This window comes from Oncorhynchus mykiss, chromosome 32 (genome assembly GCF_013265735.2).
Source record: "Oncorhynchus mykiss isolate Arlee chromosome 32, USDA_OmykA_1.1, whole genome shotgun sequence".
Classification (NCBI taxonomy): Eukaryota; Metazoa; Chordata; class Actinopteri; order Salmoniformes; family Salmonidae; genus Oncorhynchus; species Oncorhynchus mykiss.
Genome location: NC_050572.1, coordinates 22,349,607 through 22,372,533, shown reverse-complemented (window position 1 = coordinate 22,372,533; position 22,927 = coordinate 22,349,607). Strand labels below are relative to the sequence as shown.

General features: G+C 42.2%; 1 protein-coding gene across 4 annotated transcripts in view; it reads left to right on the top strand.

Moving 5' to 3' along the window:
- The window catches only part of LOC110489404 (triple functional domain protein), a 131,704-nt gene that overhangs the window by 16,118 nt on the left and 92,659 nt on the right, over positions 1–22,927 (top strand). For all 4 annotated transcript variants that reach the window (XM_036970826.1, XM_036970825.1, XM_036970828.1 and 1 more), the window contains exons 2-3: positions 816–866; positions 22,430–22,504. In XM_036970826.1, coding sequence (XP_036826721.1) covers positions 816–866; positions 22,430–22,504 — 126 coding nt within the window. The remainder of the gene's footprint in view (positions 1–815; positions 867–22,429; positions 22,505–22,927) is intronic.

Genomic DNA, 22,927 nt, shown 5'->3' with positions numbered 1-22,927 from the left:
GCTGCTGGTACTGTTAGTATGTTCTGTGTGTTCATGTTTGGTCTTTTCAATATAACGTCTGTCTCGTTCTGAATGGATACACCACTGGTGTCCAAGGTCTGAACCTGCCTGCCTGTCGTAGGGAGAAATCCCATGAGTGGAGACTACTCTTAACCTTTTATCTCCCTCCTCCATCCATCCCTCTGTTTTCACACCTTCCTCCATTTCTTATTTCTGTTGCGTGTGTGTGTGTGTGTGTGTGTGTGTGTGTAAAACACTGCGATTCACTACCACCCTCATGTGTCCCATCACTCAGCAATAAGGACACAGCATCCACAGGAAGTGTGTCAGAGAGAGCATGTGTTCAGACACACACACACACTCAGGGAATAATGTCCTAGTGACTCGTCAGACAAAAGGGTTGTTGATGTTTACAGCATGTGTATAGTGGTGTATTGGTTAGCTAGTGCATTAGCATGTTAGCTGTCTTCCACAGAACAGGAGGGCTTTTTACTGGTAGTTAATGGATTGATTCATGCCAGGCCAGGTATGCACACACTTTGGGTCTATTTATTAGTGCAACTGTTGAAAAAGGTTTTGCAGCAGAAAACTGTTTACAATTCAAATTAGTTTATATTGGACAAATACAGGTAGGTTTGTCCCATTTTTCTTCCGTTTGGTTCCTAATGAATACACCGCTGGTGTCTCAGGTCTGAACCAGTCCCTGATAGATCTGTCCAGGCCTGGCGTTGATTAGCTTGGTAAAGACACACAGAACCGACTACCTAATAATGATCTCTCTCTTTGTCTCTTCACTTTTTCTCTCCCTCTTCCAGATGGTTCCCTCCCAAAAGAGCCCAAAGGAGACTTGTCCAGTCAGCTACCAGGTAGGATGACACACACACACCCGCATTCTGTGTGTTCCTGTGATCTTCTACCCTCCCTTCCACTTTCTCTCGTTTTGTTTCACTGTTTTGTCTGGGATCTTCCATTGATGTCTGTCTGTTTTAGCAGCATGTGTTTCGTGTGTGTGTTTTGACTGGGATCTTCCATTGATGTCTGTCTGTTGTAGCAGCATGTGTTTAGTGTGTGTGTTTTGACTGGGATCTGCTGAAGTGTCCCCCTCATCTCTCCAGTCTGGTCTAAAACTGATTTGTTTTACTTCCTTGTTTTTAGGCAGGGTTATAGGTCGAGTCATTCAGCAGTGATGTCACTGGTCTGCCCTATAAAGGGGTTAAAATAAATGATGTCTTCTAAGATCTAAAGGTTGAAACCAGTCCATCTGGTGGTTTGCTCTTTCTCTCGCTGGTCACACTGGGATAGGGGGAGGGAGGGAGGAGAGGGGGATGGATGGAGAGATAGTGTTACGTAACCCTGGTTGTGACTTTGGTCCCTGACAGACATATGTTTAGTGTGAGGGGCTCGGGTGGGCTGTTTCTCTCTCTCTCTCTCTCTTCTCATCCTGTGTCTCAGTCTCTTACTCTACCCTGTTATTAGAAGTCTGGTCGAATGGAGAGAATGTGACGGGGAGAGATGGCGAGATTCAACTGGCAACTGACATTCTGGGGAAAACGGGATGTTCATAGGGAGAGAGAAGGAATAGGGGTGAAAGAGAGGGAGTGAGAGGTAAGCAGGGAAGAGAGAGCCTGGGACAGACCGATGGAACGTTTTGAAATCTATTATTAATGCTTGTCACTAGCACAGATGGGCAATTATTATTATTTGTATTTTTTCTATATTTTTTTATGATGTGTGTCAGCTGTACCCACAGTAAGGGCATTGTTAAAGTGCTGCAGCTGTGGCTGATCAGCCTGGCCATCAGCCAATAAGATCGCCCCCTCAGTCTCCCGAGCCAATAGGATCACCCCCTCTGTTTCACCGACCAATCAAATCTCCTCCGTGGGGCTGGGAGTTGGGAGAATCGGATGTCAATCAAAGTTACCAAACTAGGCTAATGGGGGGTAGAGTAGCTGGCAACAAGACCGAGAGAGAGAAAGACGGGAAAAAGAGAGAGCGGGAGTGTGAGAGAGTGCATTGTGTCTAGTAAATAATTACTAACAACAATCTGGTTGATGAACTAGTAGAGAGAACGGTGGAGGGAGGAAGAGATTGAGAGTGCTTAAGCCCTGAAAAACTGAAAACCAAAATGGGGAGAGGGAGAGGGGGAGAGAGAGACTCTCTCTAGTGACAATCTTCTCCGTCAGGACGTAGTGACAGTAGAAATGTTTTTTGCTCTGGCTGGTCGTTCTACTGGCTGTCCCTGCGGTTGTAGCAGGAAGCTACAATTTTTGTAGGGAATATGGCACATGGGTTTTTCTCCCAATAGTTATTGGATTTTCTGTTTTTGTTGAATCATTTTTGTATTTGTTTTAAATTTGGGGGAACAACTTGCTCATAAGTCTGTATAGTTCTGTCAGATAGTCTGCCTCATGTACTGTCTGACAGTACTTCATTATTTTCTAGTGTCTTCTAGCCACGGGATGTACTTTGAGGGGGTTTTATTTATTTTTCTCGCCAACATGGGTGGTGGAAATGATTATTTTTGCACAAGTATAAAAAATCAAGAACATATCTTTTTATTTACATGAAGTATTCAGACTCTTTGCTATGAAACTTGAAATTGAGTTCCGGTGCATCCTGTTTCCATTGATCACCCTTTAGATGTTTCTACAACTTGATTGGAGTCTATCTGTGGTAAATTCAATTGATTGGACAGGATTTGGAAAAGCACACACCTGTCTATATACGGTCCCACAGGTGGCAATGCATGTTAGAGCAATGAGGTCGAAGAAATTGTCCGTAGAGGTCTGAGACAGGATTGTGTCGAGGCACAGATTTGGGGAAGGGTACCAAAACATTTCTGCAGCATTCAAGGTCCCCAAGAACAACGTGACCTCCATCATTCTTCAATGGAAGAAGTTTGGAACCACCAAGACTCTTCCTAGTACTGGCCGCCCAGCCAAACTGAGCAATCAGGGGAGAAGGGCCTTGGTCAGGGAGATGACGAAGAACCCAATGGTCACTCTGACATAGCTCCAGAGCTCCTCTGTAGAGATGGGAGAAACTTCCAGAAGGACGACCATCTCTGCAGCACTACACCAATCAGGCCTTTTTGTTAGTGGCCAGACATAAGGCACATGACGGCCCACTTGGAGTTTGCCAAAGGGCACCTAAAGGACTCTCATACCATGAGAAACAAGATTATCTGGTCTGATGAAACCAAGATTGAACTCTTTGGCCTGAATTCCAAGCGTCATGTCTGGAGGAAACCTGGCACCATCCCTACAGTGAAGCATGGTGGTGGCAGCATCATGCTGTGGGGATGTTTTTCAGCAGCAGGGACTGGGAGACTAGTCAGGATCGAGGGAAAGATGAACGGAGCAAAGTACAGAGAGATCCTTGATGAAAACCTGCTCAAGACCTCAGACTGGGGCAAAGATTCACCTTCCAACAGGACAACAACCCTATGCACACAGCCAAGACAACACAAGAGTTGCTTCAGGACAAGTCTCTGAATGTCCTTGAGTGGCCCAGCCAGAGCCCAGATTTGAGGCCGATCGAACATCTCTGAAGAGACCCGAAAGTAGCTGTGCGGTGACGCTCCCCATCCAATCTGACAGAACTTGAGAGGATCTGCAAGGAAGAATGGGAGAAACTCCCCAAATACAAGTGTGCCAAGCTTGTAGTGTCATACCCAAGAAGACTGGAAGCTGTAATCGCTGCCAAAGGTGCTTCAACAAAGTTCTAAGTGAAGTGTCTGAATACTTACGTAAATGTCATATTTCAGTTTTGTATTTTTCATGAATTTGCATAAATATTGAACCTGTTTTTGCTTTGTCATTAAGGGGTATTGTGTGTAGATTTAGGGGGGTGGGATTATTTAATACATTTTAGAAGAAGGCTGTAACGTAACAAATTGTGGAAAAAGTCAAGGGGTCTGAATACTTTCCCTGTCATCTGGACCTTTTTTGTAATATAATATTAGTATTTTTTTTAGATTGGCTGTCAGTGCCCAGGTGTAACAGAACTGTTGCTCTAGCTCGTCTTTTGTGGGGGACAGAAGCACCAGATCATCTGCATACAGGAAGCAGTTTATTTCTGTGTTAAGAGTGAGACCAGGGACTGTTGATTGCTCAAGTGTTTTAGCCAATTGATTTATATAGATATTAAATAGACTTGAGCTCAAGTTGTTCCCCTGTTTTACTCCACACCTGTGGGAAAATACATCTGTATGTTTATCTCCAATTTTGACTGCTCACTTGTTATTTCTGTACATTGATTTGATGATGTCATCTGTTTTTACTCCCACACCATTTTGTAATTAGTTTGAATAAAATGCCTTCATGCCAAATTGAATCAAAAAGCTTTTTGGAAATCTACAAAGCAGGAGAAAATGTTTATTTTTTAAATATGAAAAGAAAAACATATTTTTCAATTAGGGTGTGTAGGGTATTAAAATGGTCTGATGTTTTATAATTAGGTATTAATCCAATTTGATTTCACTGAGTGCAGTAATCTGCTGTTCATGATAGTGCAGAATATTTTCCCCAGGTTACTGTTGAAACAAATGCCACGATTATTGTTTGAATAATTGTTTGTTATCCAAACAGTTCACCTCTCTATTCCCATATCCTCCCTGCTCTACTCTGGAGAATGGGAACCAGTTTATGGGAATACCGGGAATTCCAACACAGGCCTCAGTTGGAAAAGGCCAGTGATGCAATGTATTTAGGCCCGCCCTCTATGCTATCTCAAACGTACCATTACCCAAACCAGCCTGACCCATTCTCTCCCTGGGCCCCCATGAGGCCCCTGTAACAGCTGACTTCAGATCATGAGTTTAATCCGGACCATAACCATTATGAGATTAGCACTTTAACATGCTCTGGATCATCATATCAACATGTTTGAGTGAGAGATGGTATGAAGAGAACGTCTCTGCTCTCCATACCTCCCTCTCCATCTGTCCTGGCAACGGGCATATACTGACTGACACACATGCACACATTTCTCTTCTGTGCATGTTTGTACGTGTTTATAGTGTGTGTGTCTGTAAATTGCTTTGTGACTGCAAGGAACTAATGTTCACTTCACCTCCTGGAGCCCTCTGTAATCCGCAGCCTGTGATGTGTCTGTTTGAGTCCAGTCCTACATAAAGAGAGACCGATGACGTAGGCTTTCACACGCAGCAGAGATTGATTTGGTCTTGCCTTATTTTCCTTGAAATGATACATACTGGCCTTGTTCAGATTTTGACCGTGAACACGACGCCATGTCATCATTCACAGGAAGAAAAACCAACAGATTTGTCAAGTTCATTAACAAGGACACACACTCCGTAACACAGGATTATTTGACCCTTTGTCACTTGCTCATGTAGGATTCTGTAGATGCCAGACATAGATTGAAGGGATCCATAGCTACAGCCAATCTATCATTTGACTTTCTGGCCTGAGTAACTCCTCACCCAAATATCCCCCCATACTCCCTCTATCCTCTCTCTCTCTCTCTCCTTCACTGCTGGGGGTGGTCATGTTACTGTCACAAATGCATGGAAGCAGATCTGAAGAGCATTGGATTTGACACTATCTTTTCTGAATGGGGCCTTTTTCGAACATTTGCTAAAAACCTGTATGCTACCCAGCCAGCATAGATGTTATCTGCATATGAGAGTCTCTGACCGTTATTTTACTGCTGTGTTGTGGTCATGTTCCAGGATTGAGGAGTTTACCTTGTCAGTCACCGGCTTCATTAATAAGTGCACCAACGACATCATCCCCACAGTGACCGTACGTACATATCCCAACCAGAAGCCATGGATTACAGGAAACAGCCACACTGAGCTAAAGACTAGCTTTCAAGGAGCGTGACATTAATCCGGATGCTTATTAGAAATCCTGCAACGACCTCCGACGAACCATAAACAGGAAAAGCTTCAATACAGGACTAAGATTGAATTCTACTACGCCGGCTCTGATGCTCGGCGGATGTGGCAGGGCTTGCAAACTATCACGGATTTACAAAGGGCGGGCTGCCCAGTGACGCGAGCCTACCAGACGAGCTAAATGCCTTATATGCTTGCTTTGAGGCAAGCAACACTCAACCATGCATGAAACCACCAGCTGTTCCAGACGACTGTGTGAACACTCTCTTCGTAGCCGATGTGAGTAAAACCTTTTTAAACAGGTTAACATTCAAAAGGCAGATTACCAGGACATTTTCAGCCTCTCCCTAACCCAGTATGTAAAACCTACATGTTTCAAGCAGACCACCGTAGTCCCTGTGTCCAAGAACGGAAAAGCAGCTCAGTAGCACTCACGTCTCTAGCCATGAGGTGCTTTGAAAGGCTGGTCATGGCTCACTTCAACACCATCATCTCAGACACTCTGGACCCACTCCAATTCACATATCGCCCAAACAAATCCACAGATGATGCCATCTCTATTGCACTCTACACTGCCCTTTCCCACCTGGACAAGAGGAACATTTATGTTCACCAACAACAATTAGACAGCCGATAGGGAGGAGGTCAGAGAGGTCAGAGGACTACAAACTCTGCCTCAATGTTAGCAAGACAAAGGTGCTGATCGTGGACTACAGGAAAAAGAGGGCCAAGCATACCCCCATTCGCATCGACAGGGCTGTAGTGTATCGGGTCGAGAGCTTCAAGTTACTCGGTGTCCACATCACTAAAGATCGATCATGGTCCACACTAGGGCTGTTACGGTGACCGTATTACCACCACACCAGCGGTCACGAGTCATGACGGTAGTCAAATTCCACATGACTGTTTAGTCACGGTAATTAGGCTTCTCCAAGTTCTGATGCTTCTGCTGGTCATTAGTAGCCTACCAAACTTACTAACTGCCTGGTACTCAGCACTCTATTGTCCCTCTAATCACCCTCAATGCAAATGTAATCGAAAATCTAACACTTCATGAGAGCCCATGAGCTCATGTGGCGCAACATTTCTATAGGCTATGCAATTGTGTGAAAAAACAGAGTACTGGCTTCTATTGAAAAAAAGAGGAGCTTTCTATAGGCTAGGCCTACTATATTTATATTAAGCACATTGATTGATTGATTGTCTTTAAATCAAATCAATCTTTACAACTGGAGTATAGCCTACCTGGCTGGCATGAAAACCGTCCTCCATTCGCTATTTAAGTGCACAGATGACATGTATTGGTCCATTCTAAATCAAAACGCATTTCACAAATATTATTTAGTATATGTAAATGCAATATTAAATCAATAATATTTTGATGGGTGACAATGATCACTTGTGAATGATGCCCAGTTTAAGGCAAGAAACAGTGCGTGCTTTTTTTTTTTGCGACCTTTTTCAACTCACAGTAGCACACCTCATGTAGGCCTATATGTTTTGATAAGGTTTGTATCACAACTAAAGTGGCCAAATAACTTCTTAAAATGAAGCACATTAATCCGCTTTACAAAGGGTGTAGAGCCTAACTGGTTATAGTTTCACCATATCAATTTGACATTTTATAATAAAAGCATTACATGCATAATCACATTTGGGTTCCCTTTTGAGAATGATGTTTTCTGCTAATGGAACATTCACACTTATAGCCTACTACCATGTGCTTATTGCTGCACTTATAATGTGAAGAAATGGCCTAGTAGTTTATCAACATTTTAAGATTAATGTTCTCATCTGTTGCGTCAGGCTCAGTGGTTGTATTCATTTGGGATCTATCGCATCCCAAAACTGTCCCAGACGTATGTTTGTAATATTTATTTATTGCACAGAATAGAGTAGGTCAACTTTTGTACTATGGGGGATAGTAGATTGACATAGGCTAGTGCTTTTGCTGTTCGTTAGACCTACTCATCTTGTTGACTGACGAAAAGTAAATGTGGACAGTTCTTTCAATATGCACGTCGGAATTGGATAAGGACGCACGCAGTGGCTTCCCCGATGTGTCTGTCTTCACTTGTAGCCTGTGAGAAAGGGAAGGGAATTATAATTATTATATTCAGCCCAAGGGCACAACAGCCACTGACCGCAAAAGGCAGTTTTTTTTACGGGGCATTATGGCCACACAAAGGAGAAAAGACTAGTGCATCACCAGTCTCAACGTCAACATAATGGGCCTCTGTACGCCTATGTAGATACTCCATAAAACATCTGCCGTTTCCAGCTACAATAGTAATTTACAACATTAACAATGCCTACACTGTATTTCTGATCAATTTGTTGTTATTTTAATTGACAAAAAATGGCTTTTCTTTCAAAAACAAGGACATTTCTAAGTGACCCCAAACTTTTGAACGGTAGTGTACATATCTACCTCAACTCGGTACTGGTACCTGTATATACACTGACTGTACAAAACATTAGGGGCACCTTCCCGAACAGCCTAATTTCGTCGGGTCGTGGACACTAAAAGGTTTTGAAAGCATTCCACAGGGATGCTGGCCCATGTACTCCAATGCTTCCCACTTGTGTCAAGTTGGCTGGATGTCCTTTGGGTGGTGGACTATTCTTGATACACATAGGTAACTGTTAAGTGTGAAAAACCCAGTAGTGCTGCAGTTCTTGACACAAACTGGTGCGCCTGGTACCTACTACTCTGTTCAAAGGCATTTACATGTTTTTGTCACCCTCCTGAATGACTCAAATATACAATCCATGTCTCAAGGCTTCAAAATATATATATTTTTAACTTTATCCTCCACTTCATCTACACTGATTTGAAATGGATTTAACAAGTGACATCTAAGGAATCATATCTTTCACCTGGCTTCACCTGGTCGGTCTGTCATCGATAGAGCAGATGTTCTTAATGTTTTGTATAGCGTTACTAATTTTATATATTTTATAACATTTATTATTACGTGTTATTACTTTTAAATTATTTCTCTTTTTTTTCTCAGCATTTTTAAGGGCCTGTAAGTAAGCATTTCACTGTTTGTCGTCACATGCTTCGTTAACAGGTGTAAAGTAACATTTTATTTGAATTCTCTCTAAGCCACACACACACAAACCGACACAGGACACCAGCTCACACAGGAGGAGCTGCTAGCTTCTTAGTTTAGCATACATTGGCCTGGCTTAGCACCACTCCTCAAAAGCAATTGTTTTTTTTGTTGCCCAAAAAATATCTCTTAGCCTTGGTTAGCTTAATTTCGATAGCATAGGATTATGGGGCTAATTCTTGTCTTTCACAATGTAATTAGCATCTGTTTTGGCGTAGCTTAGCTGGAGGTGGGTTAGCAGAGGAGCTAGTTCCACATGCTGCCTGGCCGGTTTGAGTGACAGACTTTGTAAAACTGGGAATAAAACATGCAGATGTGTTGGAGGAGGATAACGTCCATACTGGGGACCCTTTTCACGTGTGGCTTTACACACCGACAGGCTCCGCCCTCATCCAGCTGACGAGTATGCCAAACGTTTAGGGTGGATCATCTAAAATGGCAACCGGTTCCTTTATTTATGGTGTACCACTTGGTGCTCCGACCAAAGGAAATAATGGCCATTTCAGATTCTGCCTTTTGATCAGGAGAGGAAGTATCTTTATAGAGTATCTAGATGCACTATTCCGCTCTCCCCTCTTTGGTTTGAATGGTAAAGTAATGGTTAAAGACAGCTACGTTTTTTGAAGAGTGAGGGCGGGAAAGAGAGAGAGAGAGAGCAGAGAGAAAAAACAGAAAGTGGCCCATCCCTCCACCCGTGTCCGTTTGCTGTGGTCGAGTCAGGGTGACATCATCGTCTGCAGCAGCATTGCAGGGTTTTTACTTTCCTTTCTTCCTCTCTCTTTTTCTTGTTCACTCGTTTTTTTGTTGTTGCTTGTCCATCCTGGCTGTCACTTCTCAGCTGCTTTCATAAATCCTCAACTCTCCCCTCTCTCTCTCTCTCTCCTCTTTCTCTCTCGTGTTTCTTTGTGGCCTTGTGTGTATCAGATATTTGTGTGTGTAGTTGCAGCTGTTAGTCTATGGATTCTGGCCTGTCTAGCTGCTCCCATAAGTGTAAAGATGTCTGTGAAAAAACACATCCTATTGTGTGTGTGTGGTGAGCTGTATTTAAAAAGCAATTAGCAATCTGTCACACAGATACACACACACACACACACACACACACAGACAGACACACATGCACAGACACTCTCACCCCTCTCCCTCCCTGAGTATGGTTGTGGGAGTGTGGAAAGTGTTCCAGAAGCTCACCACAGGGGCAGCTGAATATAGAGGAGCCCAGGTCATAACACACTACAAGTAACACTGGAATTATTATGGAATACAGAGCAGGGCCAAGGAACACACACACTTCTTCTTCCTACAGGCAGACTACTAGGAGCCTGTCTGAGTCTGGTCACTACTCTCCCATCTGACGTGGATGTGTGGTTATATAATTGAATAAAGAGGAGGGCTATTGCTATGAGGAGCTATACAGTATTAGTTTAGTGAATTCACAGAGCACTACAAGGCTTCCTCTACCCACTTACACACACACACACTTTCACCTACTGTAAAGACAAACCTTAACGTCCATCACCATTCTACACCCGGCACAGCCAGAAGAGGGCTGGCCACCCCTCAGAGCCTGGTTCCTCTCTAGGTTTATCCCTAGATTCCTGCCTTTCTAGGGAGTTTTTCCTAGCTACTGTGCTTCTACATCTGCATTGCTTGCTGTTTGGATTTTTAGGCTGGGTTTCTGGATAGCACTTTGACATCTGCTGATGTAAAAAGAGCTTTATAAATACATTTGATTCAAGTCCATGGTAACCAACTGAGATAAAAACCTAGGTATTTGGCTATTGCACAAACCACCTCCTCTCTCTTAGGTGGGTGGGCTTTGCAATACAATTTGTATTTATGTATATAATCTCATTGTACCCCCTCGGGGAAGTTGAGAGAAAGATGAAAATGACAGTAAACTATAGATCATTATTTTCTTGTCACCTCAGATATTGGAGGATTACTATAGCAATACATACTCCCACAATGCCTTTGGGAAGGGAGACATGCCATGCCCCCAGATGTCTCTCTTTGTGTGTGTGTGTGTGTGTGTGTGTGTGTGTGTGCTACTTTCCCCCAAGCTCTAAATGTATGGCCCATGAATAACAGCATGATAGAAAGATGTGTGTGTGTGTGCTCACTTACTCCTCTGTGAGGCGCTGTAACATTGCAGAAAGAGAGTAATGTCACTCTCTCGCACTCTTCAATTCAAAAGACTTTATTGGCATGGGAAACTTGTTTACATTGCCAAAGAAAGTGCAATAGATGCAACAAAAATTAAATGAACAATCAGAAATTAGCAGTAAACATAACACTTAATGTTATATTACTGGCTATATTAATTAACAATGTGCAAATAGTTAAAGTACGAAAGGGAAAATAAATAGACGGATCAATATAGGTTGTATTTACAATGGTGTTTGTTCTTCACTGGTTGCCCTTTTCTTGTGGAAACAGGTCACAAATCTTGCTGCTGTGATGGCACACTGGTATTTCACCCAATAGATATGAGTTTATCAAAATGTGTAATTGTTTTCAAATTCTTTGTGGGTCTGTTTAATCTGAGGAAAATATGTCTCTAATATGGCCATACATTTGGCAGGAGGTTAGGAAGTGCAGCTCAGTTTCCACCTCATTTTGTGGGTAGTGGGCACATAGCCTGTCTTCTCTTGAGAGCCATGTCTGCCACTGAGTCTGTACATATACAAAGCTTTCCTTGGTCAGGTATTCAGCCCCTGTGTACTCTCTGTTTATGGTCAAATAGCATTACAGTTGGCTTTGTTTTTTTTATTAGTTCTTTCCAATGTGTCAAGTAATTAATTAACTTTGTCTTCTCATGATTTGGTTGGGTGTTGCTGTACTGGGGCTCTGTCACGTTCTGACCTTTTATTTCCATTGTTTTGTCTTTATTTAGTATGGTCAGGGCGTGAGTTGGGGTGGGCAGTCTGTTTGTTTTTCTATGTTGGTTTTTGTGTTCAGCCTAGTATGGCTCTCAATCAGAGGCAGGTGTCGTTAGTTGTCTCTGATTGAGAATCATACTTAGGTAGCCTGGGTTTCACTGTTTGTTTCCGTGTGAGTGTTTGTCGCCACACAGAACTGTTTCGGTTTTCATCACATCGTTTATTGTTTTGTATTTCAGTGTTCAGTTCGTTTTTAATAAATCGTCATGAACACTTACCACGCTGCATCTTGGTCCGATCCTTACTCCTCTTCAGACGAAGAGGAAATCTGCCGTTACAGGCTCTGTGTGTCTGCTTGTGTTTTGTGAACTCTTCTCTAGGTTCATCTCTCTGTAGGCAGGAGCATGGAGAAAAAAACTAAAAACCTACCGGGCCCCTAACATAGAAATCAGAATGTTTCAGATTAAAATAACATACTGAACAATGTGTTATTAGTACATTTAATAACTATAAGCTTCAGCTGCTCTATACTACAATTGAGCAGATTCTAGTTTCCACCTTCATGCTTTGCCTAAATTAACAGCATTGCACACATTTTTGGTACCTAATGTTAACAAAAGCGGCTGTGTCATGAGATTTGTAAGATGCTTTATTATAAATAACTACGTAATTGGTGACTTATTTTGTAATGAATTGTAGTCAGTTTTAATGAAGAAATGACCAATGATCCAATGTTTCAGATTAAATCATTTATTACCAATTCTTATAAACAAGGCTAACCCTCTTCTTCCTTTTGCATAAGACTTTCTAGCAAAGTCTTTAAAATCAAGAAAACGTCAATTATTTGCAACTCACCTGTTCCCTGAACTCTATCTTCGTGTACATATCTCACCAATAATACATTTGGCTCAGCATGGGAAATGTCTGGAGTTGCATCACATATAACTGAGTAATTCATCGCATCTTCTCTTTCATTAAGTATTGTTTTCAAAACCCTTTGACCACATTTTCCTATGAAGTCGTTTTGGCTCTCAGGGCTGAGGTCATGAGTCAGTCGTGCTCCTTTCTTTTTGTCCCTGACTTTCTGTAAGTGCTGACATAATAGCGTGTCATCATTTGACAACAGTTCCAGTTAGCCTAGGTAATGACCATTATGTACATCATCAAGACTGAGTGATTTTCCCCCAGAATGGCAGATTCCTAGATGCTAAGTACACTGTCACATCCACAATCCTTTCTAGAAGTCTGTTTTTTATACATTTCTGACTGGGTTTGTTTCTGCAGCTGACTGTCTATACCTGTAGCTGACTGTCTATACCTGTAGCTGACTGTCTATACCTGTAGCTGACTGTCTATACCTGTAGCTGACTGTCTATACCTGTAGCTGACTGTCTATACCTGCAGCTGACTGTCTATACCTGCAGCTGACTGTCTATACCTGTAGCTGTTGTTACGGTTTGCTGCAGACTTTTCCATTTCCAGTAACAGTTCTGGACACCATCCTCATTCTCTGGTGGTTTGTCATACATTCTCCGCCATTTCACTGATGTTATCTTATAGCCATCTTTTAGCCATCCTTATCTTATAGCCATCCCAGAGAACTGGGTGATGGTTTACTTTGCCCCTGAGAAAAAAAAAATGCATGGAATGCAATATAATGCCTTTACACTCTTACCATAAATAAAACAGTCTCTCTGCAATCTCTCTTCTCTCTCTCTTTTCTGACTTACTGTACTGTAAATAATTGGGGAATGGCTCACCTTCTGAGTCTAGGGGCATGATTTTATACAGTTCTGTCTCTTCACACACCTGTTGGCTAGTCTGTGAACAATAGCTTCTCTTTCATGGTCTTGTACTTTCTCTGGCCACAGTGCTGGATCATCTAAAACCTCATCTTCCTCACTTAGAATCTGTCCATACTCTTCCTTTCCCTTATTACATGCTTGTTCATTCTCTTCTGTCAGTCCTTCACTGGCACTGCGGCTACTCTTTAACTCCTCTTCCTCCTCCCTGCTCTCCTCTGCATCAGTCTGACAGCTTTCTGCTGACATTCTGCCAACCTGGGGTCTCTAGGCACTAGGAAGTGAGTACACAAAGGGAATGTTAGGTTTAATGTTCACTCCTACAAAGGTTACCACACTAAAAATCTACTACTGAAAGAAAAAAGGTTTTAACAGTATACATATCAAATAGAATACGTATTTAAGTATGTCTAAGTCATCATGTGCCGAACTGGACCATTTTAAAAATGGTCTAGTTATGCAACTGCTCCTACAAAACTGCCCCACCTCCAAGGTCCGCTGTTTCAGCTTCATGTAGGGGACACACATTGGGATCTTTGTCTACAGCAGTAGTAGTAGTCGCATCTACAGTATGGATAGGTAGGCTACATGTTAGGTTTTAATTTTAGTCTAGCCAGCTAACAAATATCACGCAAATATTGGAGAGTACAGTTGTAATAGTATCAAAATAATAGCTAATTAGCTAGCCATAGCTGGTAGTGAGTCCACGGTAGGCAGCTACCTGTAGCTAGCAGACTATCAAGCTAGCCATATTGGCTATGTTAGGTGACTCAGTCTGGCAGGCCGTCTGTACTGACTTACCACTCAAATCGTTCTCGTTTTTTTTCTGGAAAAAAGCGTAGTGAGTAATTTTTTTCCTGAATTTTGCTTTATCTGTCTCTGCAGAAAAGGAAAGGGGGGCATAGTGGTTATCTCTCGTGAACAGTCAGATCAGCGGTATTAATTTTCTCCTCGTGGAGAATGGACCAAACCATGTGCATTATGGGGGGGGTACAAACGGGATGGTTGATTAGAGATGCCTGATCTGATCATGGTTATACGTTTTAATTTATCACATATTTCTTTTGTCTAACATTTTTAAAATGGTAAACAAATACTTTTCTAAACATTTAGGGGCCCCTACCATGCTAGGGCCCCATGAATCATTCATGTTTTCCACCCCTTAACAATGCCCTTGTCTGTAGGTGATGGCTTTGTTATGGAAGGTTTGGGAATTTCTTCCTTTTGGGTGGTTTTAGAATTTAACGGGTATTTTCTGGATTTGGATAATTAGCAGGTATCGTCCTAAAAGGGGCTGCATGGTCAATCCGACTCTGCATTGGCCGTGCAGCATTTACTGTGATGCGGCTTCCGGGCATTCATACTTTTTGCGCTTCACGGATCAGCGCAGAGCTGTTGTGAAGGTAGTTGTCAAGGAAGTGAGTTTGGGTTGGTACAGGACCCCCCCACCTACTGTCAACCAATCATGTCAATGCGGAGCTATACGGAGCCCTCCACATTGTTACACAATTTGGGAGGCACACGAGGATGCTTGAGCTCAATTTGGCCTCTGCAAGCCTCCGGAGGCTCCGCAATTATGTCACATACGGAGCTGCCGGCCACATTTTCAGATTAAGAATAAATTGGCTTTAATTCTGCTTTGCATGCATTATTTGGTGTTTTATGTTGCACACGGAGGATTTTTTTGCAGAATTCTGCATGCAGTCTCAATTTGGTGTAGTCCAATTTTGTGAATTCTTGGTTAGTGAGTGGACCGTAGACCTTACAACCGTAGGATGCTGAAAACGCAGATCCCACGATAGTTATTGGGGTCAAATTTGTCTCCACTTTTGTAGATTGGGGTGATCAGTCCTTGGCTCGAAATATTGGAGAAGATGCCAGAGTTGAAGATGATGGTAAAAAGTTTTATTATAGCCAATTGGAATTTGTGATCTGTGTATTTTGTCATTTTATTCAGAATACCATCAACACCACAGGCCTTTTTGGGTTGGAGGGTTTGTATTTTGTCCTGTAGTTCATTCAATGTAATTGGAGAATCCAGCGGGATCTGGTAGTCTTTAAAAGCTGAATCTAAGATTTGTCATTGATCATGATTATGTTTTTGCTGTTTCTTCTTTTTTATAGAGCCAAAATATTTGAGAAGTGGTTTATCCATATGTCTCTGTTTTGTATAGATAGCTCTTTGTGTTGTTGGTTTAGTGTGTTCCAATTTTCCCAGAAGTGGTTTCATTCTATGGATTCTACATTGAGCTGGTTTCTGACTGGTTTCTGTGCTGTTTGTTTCACCATAGTGAAGGCATAGGCTCAGGTTTTCTTGGTCTCTGTGTTTGTGGTTGGATAGGTTTCTCAATTTCTTTCTTAGGTTTTTGCATTCTTCATCAAACCATTTGTCATTGTTGTTCATTTTCTTATGTTGTCTGCTTTAAAAAAAATGATATGGAAGCTGAAAAGTCAAATATACTGTTTAGGTCAGTGAAAGTGATCTACAGTACTACTGCCAAGGGATGAGCTGTAGGTGTACCTACCATAGGAGTCCCCTCAAACCCTACCATTGACTAAGTACAGACTAGAGGTCGACCGATTTATGATTTTTCAACACCGATACCGATTAATCGGCCGATTTAAAAAAAAATAAACAAAATTTTAAAAAAAAATATATATATATATATACAGTGCCTTGCGAAAGTATTCGGCCCCCTTGAACTTTGCGACCTTTTGCCACATTTCAGGCTTCAAAAATAAAGATATAAAACTGTATTTTTTTGTGAAGAATCAACAACAAGTGGGACACAATCATGAAGTGGAACGACATTTATTGGATATTTCAAACTTTTTTAACAAATCAAAAACTGAAAAATTGGGCGTGCAAAATTATTCAGCCCCTTTACTTTCAGTGCAGCAAACTCTCTCCAGAAGTTCAGTGAGGATCTCTGAATGATCCAATGTTGACCTAAATGACTAATGATGATAAATACAATCCATCTGTGTGTAATCAAGTCTCTGTATAAATGCACCTGCACTGTGATAGTCTCAGAGGTCCGTCAAAAGCGCAGAGAGCATCATGAAGAACAAGGAACACACCAGGCAGGTCCAAGATACTGTTGTGAAGAAGTTTAAAGCCGGATTTGGATACAAAAAGATTTCCCAAGCTTTAAGCATCCCAAGGAGCACTGTGCAAGCGATAATATTGAAATGGAAGGAGTATCAGACCACTGCAAATCTACCAAGACCTGGCCGTCCCTCTAAACTTTCAGCTCATACAAGGAGAAGACTGATCAGAGATGCAGCCAAGAGGCCCATGATCACTCTGGATGAACTGCAGAGATCTACAGCTGAGGTGGGAGACTCTGTCCATAGGACAACAATCAGTCGTATATTGCACAAATCTGGCCTTTATGGAAGAGTGGCAAGAAGAAAGCCATTTCTTAAAAATATCCATAAAAAGTGTTGTTTAAAGTTTGCCAAAAGCCACCTGGGAGACACACCAAACATGTGGAAGAAGGTGCTCTGGTCAGATGAAACCAAAATTGAACTTTTTGGCAACAATGCAAAACATTATGTTTGGCGTAAAAGCAACACAGCTGAACACACCATCCCCACTGTCAAACATGGTGGTGGCAGCATCATGGTTTGGGCCTGCTTTTCTTCAGCAGGGACAGGGAAAATGGTTAAAATTGATGGAAGATGGATGGAGCCAAATACAGGACCATTCTGGAAGAAAACCTGATGGAGTCTGCAAAAGACCTGAGACTGGGACGGAGATTTGTCTTCCAACAAGACAATGATCCAAAACATAAAGCAAAATCTACAATGGAATGGTTCAAAAATAAACATATCCAGGTGTTAGAATGGCCAAGTCAAAGTCCAGACCTGAATCCAATCGAGAATCTGTGGAAAGAACTGAAAACTGCTGTTCACAAATGCTCTCCATCCAACCTCACTGAGCTCGAGTCGTTTTGCAAGTAGGAATGGGAAAAAATTTCAGTCTCTCGATGTGCAAAACTAATAGTGACATACCCCAAGCGACTTACAGCTGTAATCGCAGCAAAAGGTGGCGCTACAAAGTATTAACTTAAGGGGGCTGAATAATTTTGCACGCCCAATTTTTCAGTTTTTGATTTGTTAAAAAAGTTTGAAATATCCAATAATTGTTGTTCCACTTCATGATTGTGTCCCACTTGTTGTTGATTCTTCACAAAAAAATACAGTTTTATATCTTTATGTTTGAAGCCTGAAATGTGGCAAAAGGTCGCAAAGTTCAAGGGGGCCGAATACTTTCGCAAGGCACTGTATATGTATATATATATATATATATATATATATATATATATATATATATATATATATATATATATATATATATATATATATATATATATATATATATATATATATATATATATATTTGTAATAATGACAATTACAACAATACTGAATTAACACTTATTTTAACTTAATATAATACATCAATAAAATCAATTTAGCCTCAAGTAGATAATGAAACATGTTCAATTTGGTTTAAATAATGCAAAAACAAAGTGTTGGAGAAGAACGTAAAAGTGCAATATGTGCTATGTAAAAAAGCTAACGTTTCAGTTCCTTGCTCAGAAGATGAGAACATATGAAAGCTGGTGGTTCCTTTTAACATGAGTCTTCAATATTTCCAGGTAAGAAGTTTTAGGTTGTAGTTATTATAGGAATTATAGAACTATTTCCCTCTATACCATTTGTATTTCATTAACCTTTGACTATTGGATGTTCTTATAGGCACTTTAGTATTGTCAGTGTAACAGTATAGCTTCCGTCCCTCTCCTCGCTCCTACCTGGGCTCGAACCAGCAACACAATGAAAACAGCCACCACATCGAAGCAGCGTTACCCATGCAGAGCAAGGGAAACAACCACCCCAAGGCTCAGAGCGAGTGAAGTTTGAAACGCTATTAGCGCGCTAACTAGCTAGCCATTTCACTACGGTCACACCAGCCTCATCTCCGGAGTTGATAGGTTTGAAGTCATAAACAGCGCAATGCTTGACGCACAACGAAGAGCTGCTGGCAAAACGCACAAAAGTGCTGTTTGAATGAATGTTTACACGCCTGCTTCTGCCTACCACCGCTCAGTCAGATACTCAGTTGTATGCTTGTATGCTCAGTCAGATTTTATGCAACACAGGACACGCTAGATAATATCTAGTAATATCATCAACCATGTGTAGTTAACTAGTGATTATGATTGATTGTTTTTTATAAGATAAGTTTAATGCTAGCTAGCAACTTACCTTGGCTTACTGCATTCGCGTAACAGGCAGTCTCCTTGTGGAGTGCAACAAGAAAGAGGCAGGTCGTTATTGCGCTGGACTATTTAACTGTAAGGTTGCAAGATTGGATCCCCCGAGCTGACAAGGTGAAAGTCTGTCTTTCTGCCCCTGAACTAGGCAGTTAACCCACCGTTCCTAGGCCGTCATTGAAAATAAGAATGTGTTCTTAACTGACTTGCCTAGTTAAATAAAGATTAAAATAAAGGTGTAAAAAATAAATAAATCGGCAAATCAGCCCCCAAAAATACCGATTTCCGATTGTTATGAAAACTTGAAATCGGCCCTAATTTATCGGCCATTCCGATTAATCGGTTGACCTCTAGTACAGACCCAGCGTGTGACAGAGCTGAAAGAGTTGTGACACGTTTTTTCTTTCTTTTATTTCTCGTATTTGGACTCTGATGGCACAGCTGGCGCTGCAGTACAGCGCCCTTAACCACTGCGCCACCCGGGAGGCATAAGCTGTCATTGTTAAAGTATGGGGATTCTATTGGGGGGAATGTACAGTGCCTTCGGAAAGTATTCAGACTTCTAGACTTTTTCCACATTTTGTTACGTTACAGCCTCATTCTAAAATTGATTAAATAAACATATTCAGCAATCTCCACAATACCTCATAATGACAAAGCGAAAACAGGTTTTTAGAAATTTTTGCAAAAGTTTTCAGACCCTTTGCTATGATACTTGAAATTGAGCTCAGGTGCATCCTGTTTCCATTGATCATCCTTTAGATGTTTCTACAACTTGATTGGAGTCCACCTGTGGTAAATTTAATTAATTGGACATGATTTGGAAAGGCACACACCTGTCTATACAAGGTCTCACAGTTGACAATGCATGTCAGAGCAAAAATCAAGCCAATGAGGTCGAAGGAATTGTCCTTCGTACTTCGAGACAAGATTCTCTGGTTTGATGAAACCAAGATGGAACTCTTTGGCCTGGATGCCAAGCATCACGTCTGGAGGAAACCTGGCACCATCCCTACGGTGAAGCATGGTGGTGGCAGCATCATGCTGTGGGAAGTTTTTCAGTGGCAGGGACTGGGAGACTAGCGCTCAGGACCCCCGACTCAGGACCTCAGACTGGGGCGAGGGTTCCCCTTCCAATAGGGCAATGACCCCAAGCACACAGCCAAGACAACGCAGGAGTGGCTTCAGGACAAGTCTCTGAATGTCCTTGAGTGGCCCAGCCAGAGCCCAGACTTGAACCCGATCAAACATCTCTGGAGAGACCTGAAAATAGCTGTGCAGTGACATTCCCCATCCAATTTCTAATAACCTGATTTTGCTTTGTCATTATGGGGTATTGTGTGTAGATTGATGAGGGGAAAAAACAATTTCAGCATTTTTAGAAGAAGGCTGTAACGTAACAAAATGTGGAAAAAGTCAAGGGGTCTGAATACTTTCGGAAGGTACTGTAGGTAGCATACGTGGACATTGTTCTCTGTTGAGATCATTTCCTTATTTATTTCTATCTAAAATGCTCCTGTTTTGATGACTTTTTATAGTGGGTTAGGTCTGCTCTATACCAAATTAGCATACCCCCTGAGCCTTTTCCCTGTTTTAGTCCTGGTAGTTTGGTGGATGGGATTACCAGCTTTCTGTAACCTAAAGGGAAACCCGTAGGTCCATCTCTCTATACCATATTTCTTGTAGGAGGAGAATGTCTGTATTTCTGATTTCTTTGGTGAAGTCTGGGTTCCTGCTCTTTAGACCAAAGGTATATTTCAGGAAGAGATGGTAAAGGATTTGTGTTCCATAGTGTCCGTTGTTATTCTTATGGTTTTGCAGGCAGCATACCACCCTGCATCCCACTGCTGGTTTGCTTCTGAAGCTAAGCAGGGTTGGTCCTGGTCAGTCCCTGGATGGGAGACCAGATGCTGCTGGAAGTGGTGTTGGAGGGCCAGTAGGAGGTGCTCTTTCCTCGGGTATAAAAAATATCCCAATGCCCCAGGGCAGTGATTGGGGAGACTGCCCTGTGTAGGGTGCTGTCTTTCGGATGTGACGTTAAACGGGTGTCCTGGCTTTCTGAGGTCATTAAAGATCCCATGGCACTTATCGTAAGAGTAGGGGTGTTAACCCCAGTGTCCTGGCTAAATTCCCAAGCTGTCCTTCATACCATCATGGTCACCTAATCATCCCCAGCTTACAATTGGCTCATTCATCCCCCTCCTCTCCCCTGTAACTATTCCCCAGGTCGTTGCTGTAAATGAGAATGGGTTCTCAGTCAACTTACCTGGTAAAATAACGGTTAGATGAAAAAATAAAAAGGCTCTGACTATTAGGTGTGAGCAGTGCATGCTGAGCGTCTGGTGAATGCCTCTTAGGTCGATGGATGTGGCTTGGGCGGGTGCAGTAGTGGGTGTTGGGCCTGTTGCTCTGCTCACGGCCTGGGCATATGTGTGGCTGTCATGTTGAGGTCCTTGGTGCAGGGGTGGGGGGCAGAAGGGGCATAGGCCTGATCTGGGGGGGCCTATATAGGGTGTGGCTAGGGTTTGTTTGGTCTGTGGTCTGGGTGTAGGTCCTCTGGTTGTATCTCTCTCTCTGTAATGGCTGTGTTGTCCTGGATAACTCTAAGCACACAAATGTGTGAGGGAAGAAGGGGCTGTGGTGGCAAAAAAATCTAGTCCAAGCCCAACTCCTGCAGGATATGGAGAGATTGAAGAGAGGGAAACAGGGGATAGAGAGAAAATAGTAGAGACACAGGGATAGAGATGAATTGGCCAGCAGGGGCTCTTTATCTCAATATGAAATAATGAGCTATTTATGTCTCGCTGCTACTGTGGTGTAGGTGTTGTGCTGTTTTTGGGTGTGGGTGTTGTGCTGTTTTGGGGTGTAGGTAGGTAGGTTTTCCTCTGTTTAGTGAAGGACAGGAAGTGGTCTCATTTTTGTCAACACATAACCAGGAAATAAACTATACCCTTTTCTCCTCCTCTCTCTCTCTGGGTAAGACACTAATACAACAGCTCTTTGTTTGTCCAACTTTCCCTTTTTAACTCTTAAAGCAGGTAAGTTCCTACTTCTGAAACTATAGCCTCACTTATTCCTCTGTGTGTGTGCGTTCTTGCATCACTAAACTAGGGTTCATAGCCAGTTTCGAGGACTGTGGAAACAGATGTTTTTTTCAGTGGCAAGGATTTTCCTCACATCAACTGAGCCCAAAATAAACCTATTCTCTCCACCACTCTTCAACAGTTACTCCAGCCAGACCAAATCAAAATCATGTTTCCCATTCTGAAAACTTTCTTTCTTTGACTGTGATGCTGGAAAAAATCAACCTCCTATTCCCCATATTCAAGGAAGAAATACAAAGTCAGACATTTTGAATTGTAGAACAAGTTGGATAAAACTAGGCCTATTTTTCCTGAAACCTTTCCATGAAGAGGTGAAAATTTGAACATTGGGAGTTTCTGTAAAAAATCCTAACACTTCTGTCTTTCTCTCTCTCCAGGTTTTCGTAAAAATGAAGACATGAGAGCGATGGAGGTGTTGCCTATTCTAAAGGAAAAAGTTGCCTTCTTATCAGGTGTGTGTGTGTGTGTGTGAGATAATCCTGGTTTCTTCATAAACAAAGCTAATGGAACATGACATATTCGCTAATTGCTTCACACACTGACCTCTACCAGGCATGGAGCTACACACACTGACCTCTACCAGGCATGGAGCTACACACACTGACCTCTACCAGGCATGGAGCTACACACACTGACCTCTACCAAGCATGGAGCTACACACACTGACCTCTACCAGGCATGGAGCTACACACACTGACCTCTACCAGGCATGGAGCTACACACACTGACCTCTACCAGGCATGGAGCTACACACACTGACCTCTACCAGGCATGGAGCTACACACACTGACCTCTACCAGGCATGGAGCTACACACACTGACCTCTACCAGGCATGCAGCCACACACACTGACCTCTACCAGGCATGCAGCTACA